The sequence below is a fragment of the Thalassophryne amazonica genome, chromosome 14, assembly GCF_902500255.1.
Source record: "Thalassophryne amazonica chromosome 14, fThaAma1.1, whole genome shotgun sequence".
NCBI classification, from domain to species: Eukaryota; Metazoa; Chordata; class Actinopteri; order Batrachoidiformes; family Batrachoididae; genus Thalassophryne; species Thalassophryne amazonica.
The window spans coordinates 25,565,443-25,591,891 of record NC_047116.1 but is presented as its reverse complement, the minus strand read 5'-3'; the positions used below and the strand labels follow the sequence as shown (position 1 = coordinate 25,591,891).

General features: G+C 42.0%; 1 protein-coding gene across 2 annotated transcripts in view; it reads right to left on the bottom strand.

The window, feature by feature from the left end:
• Positions 1–26,449, bottom strand: part of LOC117524397 (glypican-6-like) — a 303,252-nt gene that overhangs the window by 68,299 nt on the left and 208,504 nt on the right. The window contains exons 5-7 of one of the 2 annotated variants that reach the window (XM_034186164.1): positions 8,012–8,142; positions 7,190–7,333; positions 6,188–6,217 (exon numbers count right to left, since the gene is read on the bottom strand). In XM_034186164.1, the coding sequence (XP_034042055.1) occupies positions 6,188–6,217; positions 7,190–7,333; positions 8,012–8,142 (305 nt within the window). The remainder of the gene's footprint in view (positions 1–6,187; positions 6,218–7,189; positions 7,334–8,011; positions 8,143–26,449) is intronic. The other variant, XM_034186166.1, reaches the window with a different exon arrangement.

Genomic DNA, 26,449 nt, shown 5'->3' with positions numbered 1-26,449 from the left:
AATCAGTATGATATGTCATGTGGACATATAACATCTTTGACATGTCATGTCACTTCATGTCATCTCTTTCTGCCAGAAAAAGCCATTTAAAATACTCTAGTTGCCTTTTTTGCCCCAATTTAAACACTGTCATCTGTGTTAAGGTTATGTTTGTAATGTCAGCAGACAGACGAGTGGGAGAAACGCGATGGGTATAATCTGGATTGAACCGAAAGCCAGAAAAAAATGTATTGTTTGTGATATAAATCCACTGAGCCCTGTTGAAACCAATACAGAAATGTAACGATCGCTGTGGCTGCTGTGATCATCCTGGAGTCAAGTGTATATGGATGGTAGCAATGAAATTTTACGCTCAGCTCGACTGGACGAGTTATCACATGTCAAAACTAAACTCCTGTTACTAAGCTTTATCTTGCAGGATTCTCCATGCAGGCTAATTGCCCAGCTATTCATGAGCAATCTTGAGCTCTCGCATCACCGTGTCATTAGAGCAGATGCTGGTCTGCAACACCCCCCACTGACTCCTCACAGTTCACTCCTCAGCCGCCTCCATTGTAGCAGGTCACCTCCTGATTGGCTGGCTTGCTCGAGGAGTTGACTCTATTAGCTAAGGCAGTGATGGCCTTGGACGGCGATGTGTCTAGAATAGATAAGGTGGTTGAGCAGACTACGTGTTGCATCTCCAGAAAGGATTATTCAAAAGCTGAGGACAGCATGGTCTGTGCTCAACCATCCTGTTGGCGTAAGCAGCTCAGCCGTAAACTACCGTTCAATTGCTAATACCGAGGTGTAACAAGCACAAACAAATTAAAGACATAATACATATTCATAACACGATGAATAAGGCTGCTTGATATTTTATCCATGTTAAGATGAAAATGAGGCTGTGGGTGGAATATAAGTTTTGTCTCCTTCCCAATTTGCTCTTCTTTCTCTACATCTTTATCTCACATTTGTGTGGGGTCAAAGGGGGCAGTGTGTCTCAAAATGTTCCATGTTATGGGTTCAGTGTCTTGAGAATTGAACACACCAGACCTTCAGTTCATGGTCGACCTGCTCCACTGACTGAACTAGATTATTTTTGCAGAATCGGGATTGTTGCACAGTGTGCTGTTTGTGGAGACCTTTAAGCCTAATTCACATTGTTAGAAAGATTGCATTTAAAATGAACACAAAATCTGTTAAATTTGATAACTGTCTCCTTATTTTTTGTAGTGTGAGGAGCAATCTGGTCAGTTGTCACCTTCCTGCACACTTGATGCTTTGCACCTTGTTCAGCACATTAGATTAGACCATGGGTGAATCAGGTTTTCGCAACACTTAAAATCCAGCCTCAGTAGACTGTGGCCGACATGAGCCATCCCAGGGTGGCAGCTATAGCTAGATAATGGGATCTATGATGGGTCAAAGAGGGATCAGCACTTAAAAATGCTCCAGTCATTTTAAAATGTACACCATAGTATTTTTCAAATCATAAAGATTCCAAAAACATGCAATTTGAACTATCAATATGAATGAATGTTATGGAGTTATGGCGTAAATGTTGTGATCTGCCTTGGCCCTTTGCCCTGTCTGTCCTTTTGTGTGTTGTTCTTCTGTTTGCCATCCAGCTGAGGAACACCTGAGATTCATCATCTCCTCACACCTGACGCCCATGAGCTCCTGCTCATAAGCGAGGTACTTAGAACCTGGCTCTGAGCTCAGTCTTTGCCAGAGTCTTCTGTGATCTTGACCTTGCCAGAATCTCTGGATTCTTCCTTTCCATGAAACCAGAATCTTACTGCAAAATCAATGACCTTGCCTATGTTGTCGCTTTTATGCACTCTGACATCTGAGCTTCCCACAGCTCATCTCAAGGTAACCTGGCTACCTCTAATTTCCGTATTAGGGTTAGTTGATCTTTTGGTGTTTCCAGACGCCTTCCTGCGTGGCTTCCATGCTGCACTGCTCCTAGCTCCCATGACCACTACCAAGCACTATGTCACTTTGGAACTCATCTGCTCTCAGCCTCAGAGCGCACAGCTCTGCCACATTCAGCTAAGTTCCTGCATGACTCTGATGCTCCTGTTTGTGACTGTGCAAGACCAAGAACTGTTTCCAAGAACTATATTCAAGAGCTATTTCCAAGAACTGTTCCAAGAACTCTATGAAGTCTGATGCTGAACTATTAAGAACTTTCCAAGTCGTTTCTGAAGCCAAGTCCTGCTTAATTGGAATTGCATCATAAAACACACAGCACTTGACCTCTTACCTCTGAGGATAATTCATGAGCTGTAATCAATTCCTAAACAGTGAACTTTATTTCCAGAACTGTGAAGGTTCCTGCTTTAAGCCTACAGTTAACTGTTTGTTGTTAAAGCATATAAATCTGTTTTTGTTCACAACCCGTTCTTGTCCTTGCTCACAGCGTTTGAGTCCATCGCCTGTAATGGTCCAGTCCCTATCCAGACCTCGAACCACAACAGTAAAAACAATAAGAATGGTGACAAAGGCCAGTTTCAGTTTGTACAGGGGTCAAAAGCTAAATTTGCTCCAACTTTGGTAAACAAACAAACAAACAAAAAAGAGATGCAAATTATCGGTTGAGCTAAAACAGTTTTAGAAAGGAATAGGTTGCACCATCTGTTATGCTTATTTAACATATATCAAAGTATCCGATGGACGTTGACCATGTCTTATCATTAATTTAGGGATTAGGTGTATGTTTGCAGTTACCAATAACTTGCATCACGCTTTACCAAAACTGGAGCCAGATTAACTTTTGACCCCTGTACCACGTAATGTCGAGTTGTGCCAGGAAGGGCATTCGGCGTAAAAACTGTTCCAGAATCAGTATGCACGTGCACCTTGGATCTGCTGTGGTGACCCTGGGTGCAAACAAAGGAGCAGCCGAAGGGACTTACTTATAAACTGAAATTGACCTTTGTTCCCATTTCTACTGTTTTTACCCCATAACATTCAGTCACAAATAGTTCAAATTACACCTTTTTGGAATATTTATGATCAGACAAATAATGTGGTATACTTGTCAGTATGAATGGAACATTTTTAAATGTTAACCCCTGCATAATCCTTCACTGATCCCTACCTACATAGCTACCACCCTGGAATGGCCACATACATTTTTGTGCAGGACACACTGAGGCTGGATTGAAAGTGTTGTTTTGTCCCCTTAAGGCTCGGTCACATGGAACACGGCGTTAGCTGAACAAAGGAAAAAAGTCCCAAAGTCACAAATTGTTGAGAAAAAGTGGACGAATGAGCCTGCACTTCTCCAATCATCAAAAAGCCTGCAAGTGCAGAGCGCAAAAAAAGGCCGAAATAAAACCGAAACTAACAAAAGAAAAACAAAGTGAACGTGACCTTGACGCTTTAAAACAAAATCAAAATGACACGCCAGCATGTGATCATTTCTGCAGTGAGTCTGTGCTGTCCACAGCCGCCTGTAGCTATGTTGTCTCGACAATGTGTGCCTGCACATGCACATCACAGCAGAGATGTACGAGGTCTGTCAATAAAGTAACGGTCCATTTTATTATTTTTTTTTAATTATATGGATTTGAATCACGTGCAATTGCATCACACAAGGTTGAACTCTTGTGCGCATGCGTGAGTTTTTCCATGCCTGTCGGTGACGTCATTCGCCTGTGAGCACGGCTTGTGGGAGGAGCGCTCCACCCCCCTCGTCGGATTTTTTCCTGAGAGAAAATGGCCGAACGCTTGGAGCAGCGCTACTGCATTAAGTTCTGCCAGAAACTTGGCGACAGCCAGGCAGAAACTATTCGGAAAATCCACACGGCTTTTGGAGATGAAGCCATGAGCATCACACGGATTAAGGAGTGGTACAACCGGTTTAAAGACGGGCGCGTAACGGTGGAGGACGAGCCGCGCTCCGGTCGGCCATCAACGAGCCGAAATGACGAGATCGTTTCTAAAGTGCACGCTGTGGTTATGCGGGATCGTCGTGTGACCATCCGAGAAATTGCACAGGAAGTGGACATTAACAGGACTTCGGCACATTCCATCGTGACGGAAGATCTGGGCATGAAACGAGTGGCGGCGAAGTTCGTGCCAAAGTTGCTGACGGCGGAGCAAAAGCAACATCATGTTGAAGTCTCACAGCACATGCTGGACTGCATTCACACTGATCCCAGCTTTATGGACACTATAATCACCGGAGATGAGTCCTGGGTGTATGGGTACAATCCGGAAACGAAATTCCAGTCGTCACAGTGGAAGCATTCCACGTCGCCAAGACCGAAGAAGGCGCGCCAAGTGCGCAGCAAGACAAAGGTAATGCTGACTGTTTTTTTTGACTCCCGTGGTGTGGTACACCACGAGTACGCTCCACAGGGTCAAACAATAACAAAAGAGTATTATAGGGATGTCCTCCGTCGTCTACGTGATGGTGTGCGGCGCAAGAGACCGGAGTTGCGGGCCAGAGGAAATTGGCGCCTCCACCACGACAACGCGCCAGCTCATTCCTCTCATTTAATTCAGACTTATTTGACCAAAAACCAGACTCCGGTGGTTCAACAGGCACCTTACTCACCTGACATGGCCCCTTGCGACTTCTGGCTCTTCCCAAAACTTAAAATACCATTAAAAGGAACCCGATTTGAGACAAGAGAGGACATCATGGCTGCGACGACGGCGGAGCTGCGCGCCATCCTGAAAAAGGCGTTTTTGGAATGCTTCCAACAGTGGCGACACCGCTGGGAGAAGTGTGTGGAGTCCCAAGGAGAGTACTTCGAGGGTGATTAGGTTTCCAACCCTCCAGGTAAGCCAGTTTTTTTTTCCCAGCCAATGGTCCGTTACTTTATTGACAGACCTCGTATGTTGAGTGGCTGGAGAGAGAGAGAGAGAGAGAGAGAGAGAGAGAGAGAGAGAGAGAGAGAGAGAGAGAGAGAGAGAGAGAGAGAGAGAGCGAGAGAGAGAGGGAGAGGCTGGTGGTTGGACGAAGTTGGACAACAATCAAACGGAACACTGACAGTACGGGAACTATGAAAACGATGAGGAACTGTCAAGACAGAAAGCAAAATGAAATACGGACAGATTGAGGATGTCGTCAGAATTCGTTCACATTTTTCAACAGTTTGAAAATTCTGATGAAGCGCCAGCTACAGAAACGCTGGACGATGGTTAAACAATGTCTCCGAAAGTCAACGTAAGTCCAGATTTCTTGTTTTGTTTTGGCTTCGGTGTCCTTTGTTAGTGCCATGTGACTGGGGCTTTGGGTTTTACTGAAAGCTTCCTTGGCTCAATGGACTTTCCTGGATCAAAGCATGAAGATCTCCATGATGTACCACTGATAATTAGATATTGAAAGTTACCAATGCCTCTGTATCAATCCAATTTGTCTTGCTATTTGAAGCAGATGAGACCTCAAAATACTCAAAATAGTTGCCGTTTTACTATGATGAAACCACAATGCTGAATTTGTTCTTATGCCACAACGGCTGCAGGGTATTACCACATCAATGGAAGGGTCCACACACAATAATGGTGTATCCAACTCATTCCATCACCCACTACTTACGTATCCATCATGTGGCTGACCAACAAAGAAACACTGACAAAGACGTTTTCAGTCTAAATTCATAAAACAGTTATGCCACAGTTACACAACACTTAAAGGGCAATGAAGCCTAAACAAAACAAGAAATCTGGACTTTCGTTGGCATCGTTAAACCTTCATTCCTGCAGCTGGTACTTCGTCAGGATTTTTAATCCAGGCGCATTTTGTTTAAAGCATCGAAATCAACGTTAGCTTCAGTTTCGTTTTGTTCCTCTTTTGTCCCTTTTGCGCTCTTGCTTCGCAGGCTATTTGGTGATAAAGCTCTTTCATTCACCTTTTCTCAATGAATTGTGACTTTTTTTACTTTTTTCCCTTCGTTCAGGAATCGTCTTATGCCGTGTGACTGGGCCATTAATGAAGGTTGTCCAGACAGGCAGTAATTACAAGTTTACTATATAGCAACTGGACGTCGGGCTGGTGTTCACCCCTAATCTAGTTGTATGTGGTGTCTTGAGTGAAATGTGTTCTCCAAGTGAAGATGTGAAACGGATGAGTGATGAACACCAACTAGAAGTCCAGTTGCTGTAAAACTGTGGACAATTCATAAATCAGCAATGGAGAAAAACAAAAAAGAACATCTAAAAGAAGTATAAATCTTTGTAAGCTTACACTGTGTTGCATGGCATTCCAAACAGTCCTCTGGTTTGCAGCATTAAAAACAGGAAAAACAAAGTCTTAATTAATTCAGAGTAGGTGGAAAGGGTGGTTAATTGACAGGCAAAGCCAGCGGCAGCAGATCAGACATCAAAAAAAAAATGTAGAAAAGGATTTTTTTTTTGAGCAGAAACATAATTAGTATTGAATAAAACAAATAGCTCATTTACTGTGGCATAATTCCAAAAGTCAGATGGGAGAATTTGCTTATTTTCAAATGATCCATTAACTAAATAAGCCGTTATTAATGTTCAGGGGGGAAAAAGGCACTGACACATTTTTACGGAGTGATTTTTAAACAACGTGTGTGAGTTTAACAACTTCAACTAAAACTATAAAAGTGCCAACAGGAAAACATTTTTAGTGAAGGAAAAAAGGTCCAAAGTAACTGGCATAGAATTTGAAACGATTTCGTTTGAAAAGGGTTGAAGGAGGTGTGGAGAAAGCACAGACAGTGTGATCGCAAAAGGTAATCCATGATGAAAACTGTCTCTCAGCTGAATTGGACTGTCAGCGCCACGTTAACCTTTACCCTGATGCAGCATTTTAGGTCTCAAGGTTATTTGTGATAGAAATCCACATATCAAGATTCAGTCCAACAAACACACACCTAATCTGAAGGAAAATAAAGGCCTTCTGTGCAGCAAACAATTGAAATGGTCAGTCTCACAAAAACTATTCATCTCGTTATTTTTTTTTCATCCCTTTGCTAAGTACACAGACATGCGAAGGACGTGGAACCTGGCGCGCCAAACACTTCACTGTTCTCCTGATTTGTTAACAAATACAAATCGATAGAGGGACCTGAATGGAGGACAAGCACAAAGAATTAATTTCCGGCTCCGGGAGGCTTACGATCACGGTTTTAATCAACAGTGTCAAGTCAGAAAGACAAATGATGTTTACACTGATGCAGCGTGTCTCCTGAAAACAGCTGCGTTGGCTCTGTCTCCTTACCAGTCGGTCCAAGCTGGTGCCAGCTGCAGTGGTAGGCCGCTCCTCTGGGCTGTATGGTCTGAAACGGGCGTTGAACACATCCGAAACACCACGGGTAGACCTAGTCATTCCTGATGGTTTTGGCTGGCCGCAACCTTGGAAAACCTGCCATTACAAAAATGTGGACAGCCAATAGTCAGGAGCTTTAAATTACCCTGGCAGCAAAAAAGAAAATAATAAAAAAAAGGAAGCATGATGTTCTGTCAAGGTCTTGTGATTCCTTCACCCCACTTATCCACCGTAACAGGGCTCTACGTCAACTTGAGGTAACCACGGTGACAGGTTATCCAACTAGGCCGCGACCAATGCTATTTAAGATGATAGGGTTAAGTTTTTACAGGCTTCTGGGAAAACACCACATATATTTAAACCATAAACAAAAACTGCATCTGTTGCATGAGAAAACCGACAGAGCATTTAACGTTGAATGAGAACTGGCACCCAACACTGAGTAGGCAGAAAAATGCCCTCGAAACCACCTCGTTTTTTTTTTTTTCTATCTACAATTTTGTGGTCAAAGAGAAAAAAAAAAATGCAGTAAAACACAGGAAACACATTAAGTACTGTTCGACAATCTAAGATTAACTGACCAAATTGAAACGTATAATTCAAACACGAGGACTAAAGTTGGACATAATTAGAAGATGTTGCACTGCACACCTTAGACAAACAGTCCGCTGGGACTTAGAGCAACCTCGAGTCTTAGTTTCCCTTCATTCTGTGAATAGTTTGACTCCAGCAGACCATCTCATGCGTTACCTGCGTTAAACATATTTGACATACCCTGTAGGAGACTTGGCCACTGTTATCTTGCATATTCATGATGGCCTCTGAAATCTTGACATCAATGGGCTCCATGACAGATTCAATATTGAAAGGGCCCTCCAACCTCTGTGCCACCAGCAGCATGGCATCTGTCATCACAGTGGTAAAAAAAAAAAGGCGAGGGAGGGAAGTACACAGACAAAAAAAGACATTCAGTTACACAGGATGCATTTTTATACTGAACAACAAGGACAATGACAAGTTGAACACAGCCAACAAGGTGGCATGGGCTAAAGGCCAAGATATCTACATACAGCACTGGAAAAAAGCTCCTGCCAGTAATGTCTTTGCAAAATAGTTACAAACTGTGTACAATCTTGTAAAATGCATGACCATTTTTTTGTTTTTAAAAATACATATTTAAAACTGCACACACTCTTTTAGGTGGTCTCAAATTTATAAGAAATATTACTTGCATTGAATGAAGCTTTTACAGTCATCTTTTTTTAAGCAGTCATCATCAGCTGACTTTGTGTTGTCATGTACAGGGCAGTGAACCAACAAAAGATATAGTTTTTTGTTGTTTTGCTTTTAATTTAAACATGATGTTCATAACTTGATAAATGAAATAAAAGTGAGTCCTCTATAGCAGGTATGAGCTAAATTATATCGTTATCGATCAAGAGGTAGAAATACTCCACACGATAGGAATTTGTCGTTCTGTGATGCAAACAATATAGATAACCTCTTTTTACGAGGTCTGTCAATAAAGTAACGGTCCTTTTTATTTTTTTCAAAAACTATATGGATTTCATTCATATATTTTTACGTCAGACATGCTTGAACCCGACGAGGGGGCGGGACCACTCCTTCCCAAGGTGTGCTCACAGGCGAATGACGTCACCGACAGGCGTGGAAAAACTCACGCACGCACACGAGGGTTCAAGCATGTCTGACGTAAAAACATATGAATGAAATCCATATAGTTTTTGAAAAAAATAAAAAGGGCCGTTACTTTATTGAGAGACCTCGTATACTTCCTGCATGTGAGCAGATCATGCAGAATGAAAGGAGAGTAAGGACGAGAGGCAAACTATACGATGAGACAATGTGACACTGCTGTGTCATAAACTCATCAATGTGATGAAGAATGGTTTTCAGAACCACAGAATAATGTGTGTTGGCACAGTGGGTTAATATATATATATATATATATATATATATATATATATATATATATATATATATATATATATATATATATATATATATATATATATATATATATTATAGAGCACCTTTCGAGATACCCAAAGTGCTTCACAAATTGCATTATTCATTCACTTGTACATTTACACATTGGTGGTGGTAAGCTACTAGTGTAGCCACAGCTGGCCTGGGGCAAACTGACAGAAGCGTGACTGCCATTCTGCGTCTACAGCCCTTCAAACCGCAACCTCATTCAGAGACAGTCAATGTGCCGGATTCACACCGCCAAACCTTCAGTCATTGGAAGACCCGCTATACCAAGTGAACTATTGCCGCCCAGTCAAATGTTTGGACACTTTCCCATTCTCAATTTCCTCGACTTCCCTGAGGGAGACTTCCCTAGGGATTAATAAAATTCTACCTAATCTAATCTAATCTAATCTAATCTAATCCTTTCTAACCTAAAATTTAATTGAATGTGTTTAACAGTAACAATAGGTGTATCTTTTGTCAATTCCTTGAAACAGCAGTTGTAAATATCCCTTATATACTTTACGTACTGTATCCAAGTTTGACTAATTAACATTGTCCTTGGTTGACTCTCAACCATTCCATCAATCATTTTCAAATAGCTTGCTGACAAAGTCTTCAAGCTCCGCCCTCTCCTCCTATGACTGACCTGTTCAAATTTGTAACAAACAAAGTCATGTCTGTGGAAAGTCACATTTCAGGCAAGTGCAATGAAACTCAGCTCTTTCAGAAGATTGTGAAGAAAGTGACAAACTGTATTTGGGGAAAATCAAACAAAACTGGTCCAATAACAACACAAACATTTTAGTGTGAGGTGCAGCTTTCATTATTCATTTCAATCAGCTATAATTTTAAAGACCAAGCTTGTGGTTAGTGTACAACACTGTCAATTCCTTCCTCTGTATCACAGCACACCAACACAATGTTACGAAGCATTAACAATTCTACTGTGAATTTGATTTTTATGCAGATCAGCACAATCAAGTCAACAAAAAGCAGTTATGCAGAATGCCATCAAATGCACTGATGAGTCACTGATTTAATACAAATTTTGAAAGCAAAGAACTCTGAGCTCTGATATGCATTCCCTCATGGGCCAACGGATTGTTATTATCCCCGTGTGGACATGAGCTTTAAGGCCTTGTTGAACAGTCAGCACAATCATGGTGCCCTTTTGGTTTAATCACTTTCAATTAATATCTCAGAATGAAGATGCTGCACTCAAATGGAATATTTACAACTGTACCAGCTCACATGCATAAGGCGACTACATGCCCTTTAGAGGATAAATGAGTTAATTGATATTGCCACGAAACAGAGCTGGAGTGCACTCCGCCCCAGAAGAGTGGTTTTTATATTAATGTGCTACTGTCTCTGTAATGGCAGTTCTGAGTTTGAATGGTAAGTCACATGGGGCCGGACAGCGCCACCACAGCACTAAGTCATAACCTGGCATGTCCCAGGTCTGGAAACTTAAGGCCGTCTGTCAGCAGAGGCTTGTCCATCCGCAGACCTCCCAGGACAAGACCTCACCAGCCGGCTGTCAGAACAACTCTGCAATTACCTCCTGACAAAGTAAGGTCATCCTGTCATTCGGAGACTACAGGAAGGATGGCTTCTGCTGGGCCCATATTTCCTGTGAACAATTAATCCAACCTGCAATAAGATATAGTCAACAGCCAGTCTGACAGATACCTTGAATTTCTCTCGGCTTGCTGGATGACGTCCATCACCCAAGTCATCACAGTAGGCACTGGTATAATTTACACCGGAGATGAAATATTGCAAGGTCTTGATTGAAATGCAGTGATATAAGAGCTTTATCAAGAATCATGTGAGTAAAAGGGTTCTACAGAGGCAGATTTGTGAAATAAATGTACTGAGCAAAACACAGCAGTAACACACAGGCTGCACACAGGCTTTGCTAGATTAAAAGCGGAGTTCTCTGTTCTAGTGAAGGAGATTCAGGCTATGAGAGAACTGGGGGAAAACACCAAGCTGAAAGTCGATAAGATCGAAACCCTACGTGAAGACATTTGCTAAAGGGAATCGACCATGGATACCCTGCTCGCGCAACAAGTAGAACCAGAGCAAGATAAGGATGTACCACAAGATACTACAGACCAGGGCGGGCGAAGCCCGAGCCCTTGGACCCAAGTCAAGAAGAGGGCTAAGCCTAAATCGTTAAAGAGACAATGATGCAGCAGAAAAAGGAGGAGGAAGAAATCAACCGTAGGGAGCACAACTTGGTTATCCACAACATACCCGAAAGTAGAGCACAGGAAGGACAACTGCGGAAGGAAGAGGACAGGAAGTTCTTCCAAGAGGTGTGTGAACTGATAGAAATTGAGGTGCCAGTAAAGGACATCCACCGAATTGGGAGAAGAAAGGAGGACCCCTCGGCCAGAGCACGACCGGTAAAAGTGGTTTTGGAGAAGAAAGAGGACCACTTCAGGATCCTGGGGAAGCTCTTCAAACTCAAGAATGTGGAAGGAAAATATAAAAGAATTAGTGTAACCAGGGATCTAACCAAGGAGGAAAGGGAACATGTGCGTGAGCTGGCCCAAGAAGCAAAAAACCGGACACTTTCCGAGGAAACAGGCGACTGGATCCACAAACTGGTCGGAATGGCACCCAACCTGATAATCAGGAGGGTGAGGAGAAGGAATACGACAAACTAAATTCAAATATGAACTATAAGTAGTACGGGAGTCAGGGGAGGAGATTAAATTGTTTATGCCTCAATGCACAAAGTATCATGAATAAGCAAGATGAACTGCAAACATTAACTAAATTAAGAAAACCAGACATTATAGGTATAACAGAATCATGGGCACACCACGATACTGCAGATGCAGAGATCACTCTGGAAGGATATGTACTATATAGACAAGATCGATTAGACACAAAGAAAGGACGCGGTGGAGGAGTCCTTCTCTACGTCAAGGACGATATGCCCTCCTGCCACGCTGAAGAATATGACAAGTTCGGTTTCTCTAACAATGTATGGTGTGACATAGTAGAACCTAAAGGAAGTAAACTATGGATTGGGGTTGTATATAGATCACCCAACTCTGACACTCTGAATAATGAAAAATTAATCGCTATGTTGACCGAGGCTGCAGGAAAAGATTTAATCGTGATGGGGGATTTCAATTACCCAAATGTCAGCTGGAAAGATCTTTACGCTTTACGCAGGGAAGGGAAATACCAACTAGAGGCGATAACATTCTCGACTTAATCTTCTCAAGTGAACCTGACCGAATCGAGAACACAGAACGAGCGGGCAAGCTAGGTGACAGTGACCACGATATTATATCGTGCACTATCAACACAAAAATGCAACGGGAAGATACCATAATGCAGGTTCCGGATTACAGGAATTCTAACTTTAAGGGACTTAAAAAGGACCTACAAGAGGCAGACTGGACAACCCTAAGCTCGCTCCCACTAGAGCAGGCCTGGGAGAGTTTTAAAGGAACAGTTGATGAAGCTGTTAGACGAAACATCGAATTTAAAAAAAGGACTGGGAGGAAGAAACCCTTATGGATGAATAGAAGTGCTATTAGAATATTAAGGAAGAAATCAAAACTCTGGAAAAGATACCGGGAAACTAGGGAATATGAAACTTACATGGAATACTGTAAAGTACAAAGGGAGACAAAGAAAGCTACTAAGGCAGCCAAAAAGAACTTTGAAACCAAACTTGCAGACAATATAAAAAAAGACCCCAAGTCGTTTTACACATACGTGCGGGAGAAACAAAAAACACGTAGTACAGTCAGACCACTCAAGAAGGAAAATGGCGAAACTATCACATTCAAAGAAGAGGCCGCCACACTACTCAATAGCTACTTCTCATCCGTATTTACTAAGGAGGACACATGCAACATACCCAAGCCAAAAACCGTCTACAAGGGCCCACCTACGGGACGACTGACATCCATAATAATAGTAGAGTAGGAAGTGAGGAAAAAATTAAGTACTCTAAAGGAGAACAAGGCACCAGGTCCAGACTTACTCTACCCTAAAAAGCTAAGGGAGTGTGCGGATATACTGACAACCCCTCTGAGTATTATCTACCAGAGGAGCTTAGCTGAAGGAATAGTTCCCTCAGACTGGAGGAGCGCAAATGTGACGTGTATATACAAAAAGGGCTCAAAGGCACTACCCTCGAATTACAGACCAGTAAGCTTAACAAGTACTGTCTGTAAGATATTAGAGTGTATTATTAAGGAGAGGATAATTAACCACCTCGACACCCACTCTTTAATAAGGGATTCCCAGCATGGCTTCATCAAAGGCAGATCCTGCCTTACCAATCTCCTTGTCTTCCTGGAAGAAATAACTGAAGCACTTGATAAAGGCATGCCAGTGGACACTATTTATCTTGATTTTGCCAAAGCGTTTGATAAGGTCCCACATATTCACCTCAAAGCAAAAGTTGAAGCACACGGGATAAGCGAACAGGTTTCAAAATGGATAGAAAAGTGGCTATCAAATAGGACCCAGAGAGTAGTATTACATGGGAAGAAATCAGCCAATACACCGGTCCTAAGTGGAGTACCCCAGGGCTCGGTCCTGGGACCGACACTCTTCATTATATATATAACGATATTGATGAGAATATATCATCTCACATAATCAAATTCGCTGATGACACTAAAATTTATTTGGAAGTCCCTAGCCCATATCATAGGCAACAACTTCAAAATGATCTTGACACCTTAACGAAGTGGTCTGAAGACTGGCAAATTGTCTTCAACATCGAAAAATGTAAGACAATGCGCATGGGAAACAAAAACAACCACTACCAATATTCAATGGAAGGGGTAAATCTAAATTCTACTACTGCAGAGAAAGACCTGGGGATAATCATAACCAGCGACCTGAAACCAACTCAACAATGTATTGCAAGTGTGAAGAAGGCCAACCAGATCCTAGGAATGCTCAGACATAATATATGTAATAAGATGACATACATAATGGGCAAATTGTATAAACAACTAGTTAGGCCACACCTTGAATATGCAATACAAGCCTGGTCCCCTTGGTATAGAAAGTACATAAACTTGCTAGAGAGAGTACAAAGAGCAGCAACAAAGATGGTCCTGACTTGAAGAACCTCAATTATGAAGCAAGACTAAAACAACTGAGGCTGACTACATTAGAAGTACGTAGAACAAGATGAGACCTAATCGAAACATTTAAAATCATGGGAGGTTTTGAATGCATTGAATCAGGCAAGTTCTTCTGCAGAGCAGTTAATACCCATGGGACCAGAGGCCACACAATGAAACTGGAAAAGACAAGATGTAATCTTGATTTGAGGAAAAATTACTTCAGCCAACAAGTTATAAACCAATGGAATTCGCTCCCCGCCCACGCAGTCACAGCAACTTCAGTTAATGGCTTCAAGAAGCAATTGGATAGAGCTCCACGTAAGGCGGACGGGCGCTAAGAGCCAGAAGGCTTACTAGCCCGACTACCATAAGGGTTGTCCTCACGGTACAGGTGAATACACCATTCCGGTATACCGAGAATATCAGCAGGACTTATTTGTGGCTTGTGTCCATTTTTGTAAAGTATTTTATTTTTTTGTCAGGTGGTTCTCTGGGATGTCCTGAAAATTTCTTGGATCACCAGTAAGTTGTCTTAGGACTTACATACAACCCACCGTACATACTGCTTCGGACAGTCTACGGAGGAAAATATGGTAAAACTGTGTGCATTACTTGTGTATGTGCAGGGCTGTAGAGGGTCGCAAACTGCCAGTGGATACTTTTAATACTGTCAATGCAAATTCTATGGGTCTAGCCAGTGGTGGGCACAGTTCAGCTAATCCGATAACAGATTTATCGAAGCTAATGTTTTTGCTAGCGGATTAGCTTTTCAGATAAGTTTTAAAAACATCAGTGGACCAAGTATCTTCCGATAAATTTAGTTCCAATAACTTTCAGTCCTATAACATTTTCTTTGCTGGTAAAGTGAGCAAAGTTTAACTGTCAAAAACGTTTGCAAACCCTAAAATCAAACGTTTTAGTCTGTCTGTTGTGTGTTTGTAGCAGACTGGCTACCTGTCGCTTGCTGATGATGTCATTATTAAGCAGGAAACATGATTGGCCGGTTGACGCAGGGAGCATTGTGGGTAGTGTAGTTCAGGTTCACTTTGGACGTTGCAGTGAGTGAGTCCGTTCGACACAAAAATAAAACAAATTTTAACATTATTTTATTTCTTTGTGGCTGACGGTATAATTTAATCGCCAAGACTCAGTGGGGGAGAGGAGCTCTCACACCGCAGCTTTGTACAGACAGTGTTTTGGCTAAAAAAAAAAAAAAGATGCTTGATGTGGATTATTTAGTCAGCTGAATCCCACTGAAACTAGCAGGTAAGAATTTATATTCACTACGTGTATTTTACTCAGCCAATCAATACATTAATGGACGTATTTCGGTTGTTTAAGCCACAGGGTTCAGTAAGTAAGTCCCTTCGGCTGCTCCCTTGTTTGCACTTGGGGTCGCCACAGCAAATCCAAGGTGGATCTGCATGTTAAATTTGCACAAGTTTTACACCTGACGCAACTCCACATTACATGGAGAAATGTGGCAGGGGTGGGATTTGAACCCAAAACCTTCTGAACTGAAACCAAGCGCATTAACCACTTGGCCACCACCCGTGCCCTTAAGCCACAGGGTTCAAAACATGTGAAAAAAGCAGCAGCTTATGAAGGTGTATCTAATACTGAGATAAACTGTGACTTCTACTGTGTTTTACTGCTTTTGAAAGATGATGACAGTGTTTGGAGTTTTTTTTTTTATTCATTCATTTTTCATGCATTCTTATGTGTTTGTGATCCCTGAATTTACCCAGCAACGAAAAGTGAAAGTGAAACTTGTTTATCAGAAGCTGACAGTGTAATCTGATGTGGCAGAGTCCAAATCAATACTAAAAGTTATCGGTTATCTGTAATAACGATAAATTTTTTTATCAGTTTATCAGTTTAACGCCATAAGAGACAACTTTTCAGTCATCAGATTAATGGTTATCGAAGCTAACTTTTTGGTTAGCTGTGTCCACCACTGGGTCTAGCAAAAAAAAAAAAAAAAAATCAAGAATGCATAAATCACGTATGCGGCATGTACTCCCTTTGTATGCCTGAACCAAGTGAGGAGCACGGCTAGTAGGGGCTTTGCAATGACACTAAGACGCAAGAGCAACACACAGTCATTGTACAGATGATGTGCTTCAGAAGTACTACACACCATTTGTGTGGCCCGCAAGACAGAAGTACATCTCACTTAACACACATATGTGTGTGTGGTGTGTACTGCAAATATGGGACACAAGTGCCATGACTCCAGGTATATACAGTTGTGCTGAAAAGTTTACATACACTGGCCGAATTTTTTTTTTTTTTTTTGGCCATTTTTCAAAGAATATGAATAATAACAAAAACTTTTTAAAATCATGGTTAGTGGTTGGGTGAAGCCATTTATTGTCAAACAACAGTGTTTACTCTTTTTAAATCATGACAACAGAAACTATCGAAATGACCCTGATCAAAAGTTTACATGCCCCTGTTCTTAATACCGTGTTTTTCCACCTTTAACATCAACGACAGCTTGGAGTCTTTTGTGATAGTTTGTGGATGAGGTTCTCTGATGGCAAAGCTGCCACTGAATATGTCTTGGACTTTATTTACATCAATTTCGAAGAAATACAGACAATATGACGCTCTATGGTAAATCTGCATGGAGTAGACAGTTCTGAAAAACTGAGTGACTGTGAAAGGAGAAGAGTGAGGAAAGCTACCAAGACACCCAGACAACCCAGAAGACGTTACATGCGTATGTGGCTGTGATTGGAGAAATTGTGCACAGTGCAAATTTTGCATTTTGTATCACCACTCTTAGCTTCATAGTGGAGTAGAGCAGAGAAGGATTTTCTCTCACCACAACAGATCAAATCTAGGCTTGCATTTCAGATATACCTTCTGGCAATTTGTAGCTAAACCTTCATGTCTCTATACCACTTCATCATGAAGCTGCATAACTGGTGATAGAAAATGCAAACCGACTTAAACCATGCATTTTCATATGGATAGCAGGTTAGGAGCTTTTGTTCTTGGGGTATGGTTTACTGACCTTACTTTGAAGACAATGATGTGATCTTTGTGGAAATAATGGGTGCCCTGATTGAAGCACTTCAGAAACTGAGTGAGTAATGTTTTTGGGTTTGTATACTGTCCTGGACTATAACTCAAGTCGTTCAACAAATTCTTAGACTCAGCCATCAGAAATGTATCTGTATGTGCTGAAAGTGTTAAACTTGTTGAGAGAGTCACTTAATCCCAGTGACATTTATATCTTTGGGAGCTCCGACTCAGAGATTGAGAGATATCTTAAGGAGTTTAAGGATTCATGAGATCACTAGACAGAGGTGTCTGGTTATGCCAATATCTTTATAGGAGAACAAAGTGCTATGACACCACAGCCAGGTGGTGTGCTTCTCTGAGCATGACTTGGTGTGCACAAGTCTCTATGCTTTAAATCCCAACAACTGGAAAATGCCAAGGGGACACTCACATATCTCCTCTCTGTGGAAGATAGATGACTCCTTTTGAGAGGTGTGGATGGATCAGCCTAGTTGGTTGCCATCCAGGACCCAATGCAGTTGCGCAGTGTGGATAATGTGCGGCACCATCACATGCACCCAGATCTCATCTGTCTTAAATCTATAGCACAAGTTATTATACAAGTTTTCATCTCCTTTTTACAACATTTTTTTTCCAGTTTCTTTAAGATTTCTGTACACAGAATGCATTTTTTTTGCAACATTACCCCCCATCCTTAATACTACAACTACTACAACCCAATATTATCACCCCTCCCCCATCGATGTCCATGATTTACAAAAACAATCTGAAATGTGGACTCATCAGACCACAGCACACTATTCTACTTTGTGTCTGCCAATTTTAAATGAGCTCGTGCCCAGAGAAGGCGGCATTTCTGGATGTTGTTCATGTTTGGCTTTCGCTTTGCATGGTAGAGTTTGAACTTGCACTTGTAGATGTAGCGACGAACTGTGTTAACTGACAATGGTTTTCTGAAGTGTTCCTGAGCCCATGCAGTAAGATCCTTTACACAATGATGTCGGTTTTTAATGCAGTGCCTCCTGAGGGATCGAGGGTCACGGGCATTCAGTGTTGGTTTTCGGCCTTGACACTCACCTGTTTCCAATTAACCTGTTCACCTGTGGAATGTTCCAAACAGGTGTATGAGCATTCATCAACTTTCCCAGTCTTTTGTTGCCACTGTCCCAGCGTTTTTTGAAATGTGTTGCAGGCATCCATTTCAAAATGAGCAAATATTCGCACAAAAACAATAAAGTTTATCAATTTGAACATTAAATATCTTGTCTTTGTGGTGTATTCAACTGAATATAGGTTGAAGAGGATTTGCAAATCATTGTATTTTGTTTTTATTTACATTTTACACAACGTCCCAATGTAATTGGTATTGGGGTTGTACTATGACCACTTCTATGACTATTACTACTACAATGACAACTGAAACACGTACTATTAATAACAACAATCATAATAATGATGACATTTTAATTCAACATCAAAACACAAGTTTTTACGAGCAATATATGAAACCATTTTCCTCTTGTGCTTTGTTGACATTGTGAAAATATCATATACGAGGTCTGTCAATAAAGTATAGGTCCTTTTTATTTTTTTCAAAAACTATATGGATTTCATTCATATGTTTTTACGTCAGACATGCTTGAACCCTCATGCGCATGCGTGAGTTTTTCCACGCCTGTCGGTGACGTCATTCGCCTGTGAGCACTCCTTGTGGGAGGAGTCGTCCAGCCCCTCGTCGGAATTCCTTTGTCTGAGAAGTTGCTGAGAGACTGGCGCTTTGTTTGATCAAAATTTTTTCTAAACCTGTGAGACACATCGAAGTGGACACGGTTCGAAAAATTAAGATAGTTTTCGGTGAAAATTTTAACGGCTGATGAGAGATTTTGAGATGATACTGTCGCTTTAAGGACTTCCCACGGAGCGAGACGTCGTGCAGCGCTCTCAGGCGCCGTCGTCAGCCTGTTTCAAGCTGAAAACCTCCACATTTCAGGCTCTATTGATCCAGGACATCGTGAGAGAACAGAGAAGTTTCAGAAGAAGTCGGTTTCAGCATTTTATCCGGATATTCCACTGTTAAAGGAGATTTTTTTAATGAAAGACGTGCAGGCGGATTGCAGCGTCGGCTCACAGCCGCTGCGACACTCCACCACAGGAAAAACACCTCTGTTGGAAGCCTTAAGGACAAGTTGGAACATGTCCAGCTGTTAAACAATTTCTCATATACTCACTCCACTGAAAGCCATAAAAAGCCGCCTGGATTTTACAAATGGTTATCAACACGGAGGTGTTTTTCCTGTGCCACCGCACCGCGCCGGCTGCGTCCCGACCGCACGTCTTTCAATAAAAAAATCTCCTTTAACAGTGGAATATCCGGATAAAATGCTGAAACCGACTTCTTCTGAAACTTCTCTGTTCTCTCACGACGTCCTGGATCAATAGAGCCTGAAATGTGGAGGTTTTCAGCTTGAAACAGGCTGACGACGGCGCCTGAGAGTGCTGCACGACGTCTCGCACCGTGGGAAGTCCTTAAAGCAACAGTATCACCTCAAAATCTCTCATCAGCCGTTGAAATTTTCACCGAAAACCATCTTAATTTTTCGAACCGTGTCCACTTCGATGTGTCTCACAGGTTTAGAAAAAATTTTGATTAAACAAAGTGCCAGTCTCTCAGCAACTTCTCAGACAAAGGAATTCCGACGAGGGGCTGGACGACTCCTCCCACAAGGAGTGCTCACAGGCGAATGACGTCACCGACAGGCGTGGAAAAACTCACGCATGCGCACGAGGGTTCAAGCATGTCTGATGTAAAAACATATGAATGAAATCCATATAGTTTTTGAAAAAAATAAAAAGGACCTATACTTTATTGACAGCCCTCGTAATTTTTGCTCAGATCTATAATGGAAACCCAGCTACTGTATATAAGATGTCTTAGAACATAAGGGAGAGATTTTAATGAAATTCTGTGCAGAGTCCTTGGAGAGGGGAAGTGCTGAATACATTTAGAGGCAGATCTTAATATCAGACTAAAATGTAGCCAAAGACATTAAAGAGGGGTGGGCGGGGAAGACAGATATTGCTTTTGTATTGTTGTTGTTGGTGTGACAGAGGAAGATGCAGAGGACAGGGTTAGGTGGAAATGGATGATCTGCTGAGGCGACCCCTTAGGGGAGCAGGCAATAGCAGGTGTTCAATTACAAACTACTTATCTTTGATCACAGATCTGTCCTGGGCTCAGTTCTTTGGGGATCTGGGATCACTAATAGCAGGGAGCTAAAGAGCTGAGAAACATTTACTCAGCTCTCGCTCTATTTCTTTTCCAATTGTGTCAACCTGTGAGCCTGTGAAGAGCTCTTGTGTTTGTTTACTCTGTGGATTGGAGATCGGCTGGGATGCTCCCAAAGATTTTGCTGTATAGACTAAAGTGTGCCAAATGGTTTTCTACAGTAGCAGCTCAATCACACCGCTGTGCAGCCATATGGTGCGAGTGAAAGTTAACACCAGTGCCTGAAACGTAACTGAAAACCATTTAAGATTTGCTGTAACTGTGTGTTTATTAGCACAGAAGCTAAAGTCACTAAACTGCGATTAAAAAAATAAAAAGCTCTCCCTTTTGTTTTTGCATTTCTGGAACATCCTTTTACGGTGACGCTGCGGTACTGCATTCAATCCAACTACATGCAAGCGGCTCAGGTATGTCTACTCACTGTGCAAACAAATGCACAAAACAATCTATATTCAAGCACAAGCGTAAAAAAAAAAAAAAAAAAAAAACTGTCAAAATTTAGGTCAGGAGAGCCGACAGGGAACGAGTCGTATCTCTGAGTTCAAGAAAAGAAAAGCGCCTCCAGCATCAGAGATGACGGCAATCTTTCCCCAACAATGGTGACTTATCTGCCACTTATCAGATGGGCCTGACATGCAGAGCGAGCCTGCAACTTTGTCTTCATAGGAAAGGAGAGAGACAGAGATGGAAATCAGGCAGCGCGAGAAAAGAAGAAAGATAAAGAGACCGTATGCACGGTCGAGTTGGGCCAAAGTAGCGTTTGGCCCCAGCGGAGGAGGAACTGCAGTGTTGTGCCTGTAGAAAACTCTGCCTACACTGAGAATTAATGACACTCATTTATGAGGAGTGCACAAAGTCCAGTCCGCTGTGGCATGACTGCCAGAGGGAGCTACCTTTCCCCCGCGTCACTTTTGTTGTATTGAGATAGGCCACAGGCCAGCCGGAGGAAATGTCGCTATCGACACTCGCGCAGCCGTGCAACTAGACTTGTCTTTTCCTCTTCTGACGTGACGGGTTACAGTGACGGGGGTCGAGAATCTCGTCGGAAATGCAAAACTGAGCAAAAACCACAGCACTGGATCAAATATTTGGTTTCACGTTGGACGTTAATGGATCAATTTATGATGTGATACATGCTTATTTGCACTGTCTTGCTAAACAGTTTAACCCCCCCCCCCCCCACACACACACACACACTCGGCTGTCTGATTGGGTAATATTACTCCGAGCTCTGCCTCTTTATCGAGATTGATGTCCATTTTAATTCAGGTTATGTCAGCCGGCAGCAACCTCCAGGAGACAAGGACAAATAAGAGAAGTGAACGGGCCATCTAGGGCTCTTTGGCTCTGAAGAGATCCACGGGATGAAAAATGACTCCACTGTAATTTAGCTTCTGTAAAGCATAGCTCATCTGTGGTTCACTCAACCAACTAATACGCTCTATGAAACACTAAAAGATGAAAACGGCAAAGAACCATATCATCCTGCAGTCAAGATTTTTTTTTTTTGCCTCCTTTGATAAAAAAGTCCTTGAAGTAACCCACTAATGCACAGTCGCAGATAGATCTTATGTACACAGTCACACACTGGCAGCCTTCCACATCTAAACCGCATGCACTTTTAATCTTCCACACAAAAAAACATTTGGATGTGAACTGACAGATATAAACATCGGAACGGCACAAATATCAAGGATTTAAATTTTGCCGCCTTGTGCACAAGTTGAGGCAGCCTCTTTTGGTCCAAGCATGGAAAGAATCACTCCAGGAAATCAGGAGTTGAGGACAAAGTATGTGTTTTGTTTCCTTTGTGCCATCTTGAGCCCACTGAGCTGGGTTTGGGAACAGCCGTGATGACTGTGAAAAAATCCCGACTTTTGCAGAGCAGTGCGGCTCGAGGAAATTAAAACAATATTTGACTCCCCTTTTAATTTTTATGGATTAAAAAAAAATGACCCAATCTACGACGGAAAACACTGTTTTGATCCGATCCATGAGTGCGCCTGCACATTGTTTATCTTCAAATCAGATGCCAGACCCTGAGCGTAATACAAGTCCTAACAGTGGAAAACTAGCTCATCTTTCCTATACTGCCCCACAGATGTGATGTCAGTGAAGCAGACAGTATGTATGTTTTTCAGTGTGGGGCAGCAGTGACAATGTACAACACTATTAATGAATCCAAGCAGCATAATCCAATAATGAGCCACTGGCAGGCAGATCCACTTACTAATGGGGTTTGAGATAGTGATGAAATTTCACTCTATGGATGTTGACAGGGGTGTTTCAGCAATTTTGCCCACAAATATGTTCAAGAAAACCATGTTCCGAGTCAGCATCCATTTCTTTTTTTCTGCAAAACCACGTTTTGGAACACATCACTGACCATGAAACCCCCCAACATGATCTGGACAGGCTCAACCGCCTAGCAGCTTACAGCACAAGATAAGCCTCAGTCCCCTTAAATCCAACAGATATTCATGTCCTTCTATGTGGAAAATCTCCCTTTTTGCAGATTTGTAATTACACAGGTGACAAGTGATTCAGTAATTAGATCCACGCAGCAGCATCTTCATGTACAGTGCATTTGGAGTATTCACAGTGCTTCACTTTTTCCACATTTTGTTATGTGACAGCTGTATTCTATGGAAGCGTATTGCATTCACTGGATAAAAAAAAAAAAATAGACCACTGATATCGTAATTTCGAGATCTTTTCTCATAATTACGAGCTCTTTTCTCGTAATTATGAGATCTTTTCTTGTAACTACGACATCCTGATCTCGTAATTACGAGAAAAGATCTCGTAATTACGAGGTCAGGTGTCTCCAGCTTCCCCGTATGCGCGCTTCCTCAATGATCAGCGGGCATGATGGCGCTGTCGTAATTAATCTGCTGTTACCACCTTCTCAGTCTGAGACACTGGGAAATACTGATATTTCTTAAAAATGAGGATGATATTAATATTAGTATGTCAACACTGTAGGCATCTCAAGTCCTTGGGATTGTTCCAGCGGAAAGCCCAGTCTGACGTGCTGGACGTCACTCTCTGTTACGTACGGAAGCTCTGAGCTGCCAAGTCCTAATATATATTTGGCTCAGTATCATGCAATTACGTGAAAAGTTTCATGTTATAACGTGATATTTATCATGTTATAACGTGATACTTATCACGTTATTTCGTCATATGAAATTATCATGTTATTTCATGATGCGGTATTTTCACGTTATAACGAGAAATTATCACGTTATAACCTGTGTGTGTGTGTGTGTGTGTGTAAAATCGCTTCCGTACTTCCAGTCCAAGCGTGAGTGCCCGAGTCATAATCGAAAATAGGCCAATTTGTAACCTCCGACACTGCATTGTGATCCACACCATGGCGCGCACAAAGTGTGGATTTCCCACTAAACTGTTGCTGGATGAATGAAACTCCTCCAGCGAGGCGAGGCACAGCTCGAGCACACAGACTGGCATGTGCCCGGGTGGGAGTGAGCCCCGCTGTGTCCCTCAGTGGTCGGTGGGTCTGTGTGAGTGAAAGCTGGAAGTCGCCCCGTGCTCCTCCCTGGACATTCATCCGGGAGCACTTCAGGGGGAAAATCCACACTTTGCGTTTGATTTCTCGTAATTCCGAGATATTTTCTCATAATTATGAGATCTTGATGTCGTAATTACGAGAAAAGATCTCATAATTACGACATTATGAGATCAGTGGTCAAAACTTTTTTTATCCAGTGAATGCAATATGCTTCCGTAGTATTCCAAAAAGGATGAAATTCATTTTTCCTCAAAATTCTACACACAGTACCCCATAATAACAATGTGAAAAAAGTCTTTTTGAGATTTTTGCAAATTTATTAAAAATAAAAAAGTAAGAAATCACATGTACGTCAGTATTCACAGCTATGAAGCTCAAAATTGAGCTCAGGTGCATTCTGATTCCACTGATCATCCTAGAGATGTTTCTACAGCTTAATTGGAGTCCACCTGGGGCAAATTCAGTTGATTGGACATAATTTGGAAAAGCACACACCTGTCTACATATAAGGTCCCACAGTTGAAAGTGTATGTCAGAGCACAACCCAAACATGGAATCAAAGGAACTGTCTGTAAACCTCTGAGACAGGATTGTCACAAATCTGGGGAAGGGCAGAGAAACATTTCTGCTGCTTTGAATGTCCCAGTGAGCACAGTAGTTTATATCATTCGCAAATGGAAGAAGTTCAGATCCACCAGGACTCTTCCTAGAGCTGGCAGCACGTCTAAACTGAGCGATCGGGGGAACAGCCTTAGTCAGGGAGGTGACTAAGTCTGGCTTTAGGACAACTCTGTGAATGTTCTTGAGTGGCCCAGTCAGAGCCCAGACCTGAATCTGATTAAACATCTCTAGAGAAATCTGAAAATGGCTGCGCACAGACACTCCCTATCCAACCTGATGGAGTTTCAGAGGTGCTGCAAAAAGGAATGGGCAAAACTGCCCAAAGATAGGTGCACCAAGCTTGTGGCATCATATTCAAGAAGACCTGATGCTGTAATTGCTACCAAAGGTGCATCAACAAAGTATTGAGCAAAGAGTGTGAATGTACACGTGATTTCTTAGTTTTTTATTTTTAATGAATATGCAAAAAAAAAAAAAAAAAAACTTTTTTCATGTTGTCATTATGGGGTGTTGTGAGTTGAAATTTTTTTTTTTTTTTGGGGGGGGGGGATTTACTCCATTTTGGAATAACGCTGTAACATAACAAAATGTGGAAAAATTGAAGCGCTGTGAATACTTCCCAGATGCACGGTAACACTGAGCGATTAGCCTCGCAAGAACTATAAAACAAAATGTTAATTACTGTTACAGATGCTCTTGCACATTAAAGCACAATGTTCACCCATTGCTACAGTGCAAAGGAGCACAGTTTGTGCTGCAACATTTGTTCAGCTGGTAGCGACTGATGAGGCAAAGGTGCGGGGTACAAGCTCACTCACTCGAGAATAAATCCTCAAGAATGCACGCCATGCTCATTAAATCAGTCATTTCCTCTAAAAGCTTTCAGTTTTCATCTTCATCGTTTTTCTTACCACTGGGGGCATTAGCAGCTGCCTATTAGCTCGAACAGAAGAACACGCTGTGCTTTCTTAACCTTGTGCCCGTGGCTGGTGAAATAAGACACACAGATTAGACAGTACAAACACCTATTATAAATCCATTTAACTCCAGAGGTGTTGGTGAAATGGCTTTTAGGCACCGCTGTTCTAAATCAACACTCTTCAAAAGCATTCATTCTCTTGACAGAAATTCAGGCGTTATGAGCTCAGGAAAAAAAAAAGGACAAATGGAAGTGAGCACATTGCATACTTTAGGTGATATGATACTAATTTTCTTGCCGCACTGCATCACAGATTGGACCCCACACAGGACAATGGGATCCAGTCATTCAAGGAATCTACATATTCAATTAAATCATCCAATCCCTTAGCTGTGGGTGTTACAGGCTCCGGTTGTCGAGATGCCAGCGAAACATCAAGACCTGTGGCTGTGCGTCGAGTTCTGCTGCCTACGAGAGTTCAAGCTCTGTGGCGCTTAATCGACTGCAGCTCTGATTGCACAATCAGATGTATTATTAGATACACATCAGATGCACAGCAGTTTTCCATCTTCCTATTCCACTCTTTGGAGGTCATAAATCCTTCATGATTCAGAATACACGATGAGCAAAATGCACAGACTTGTCAAGAAAGCAACGCCCAATTACATACGGCGTAACAGATAATTGGCATTTTAAAAAT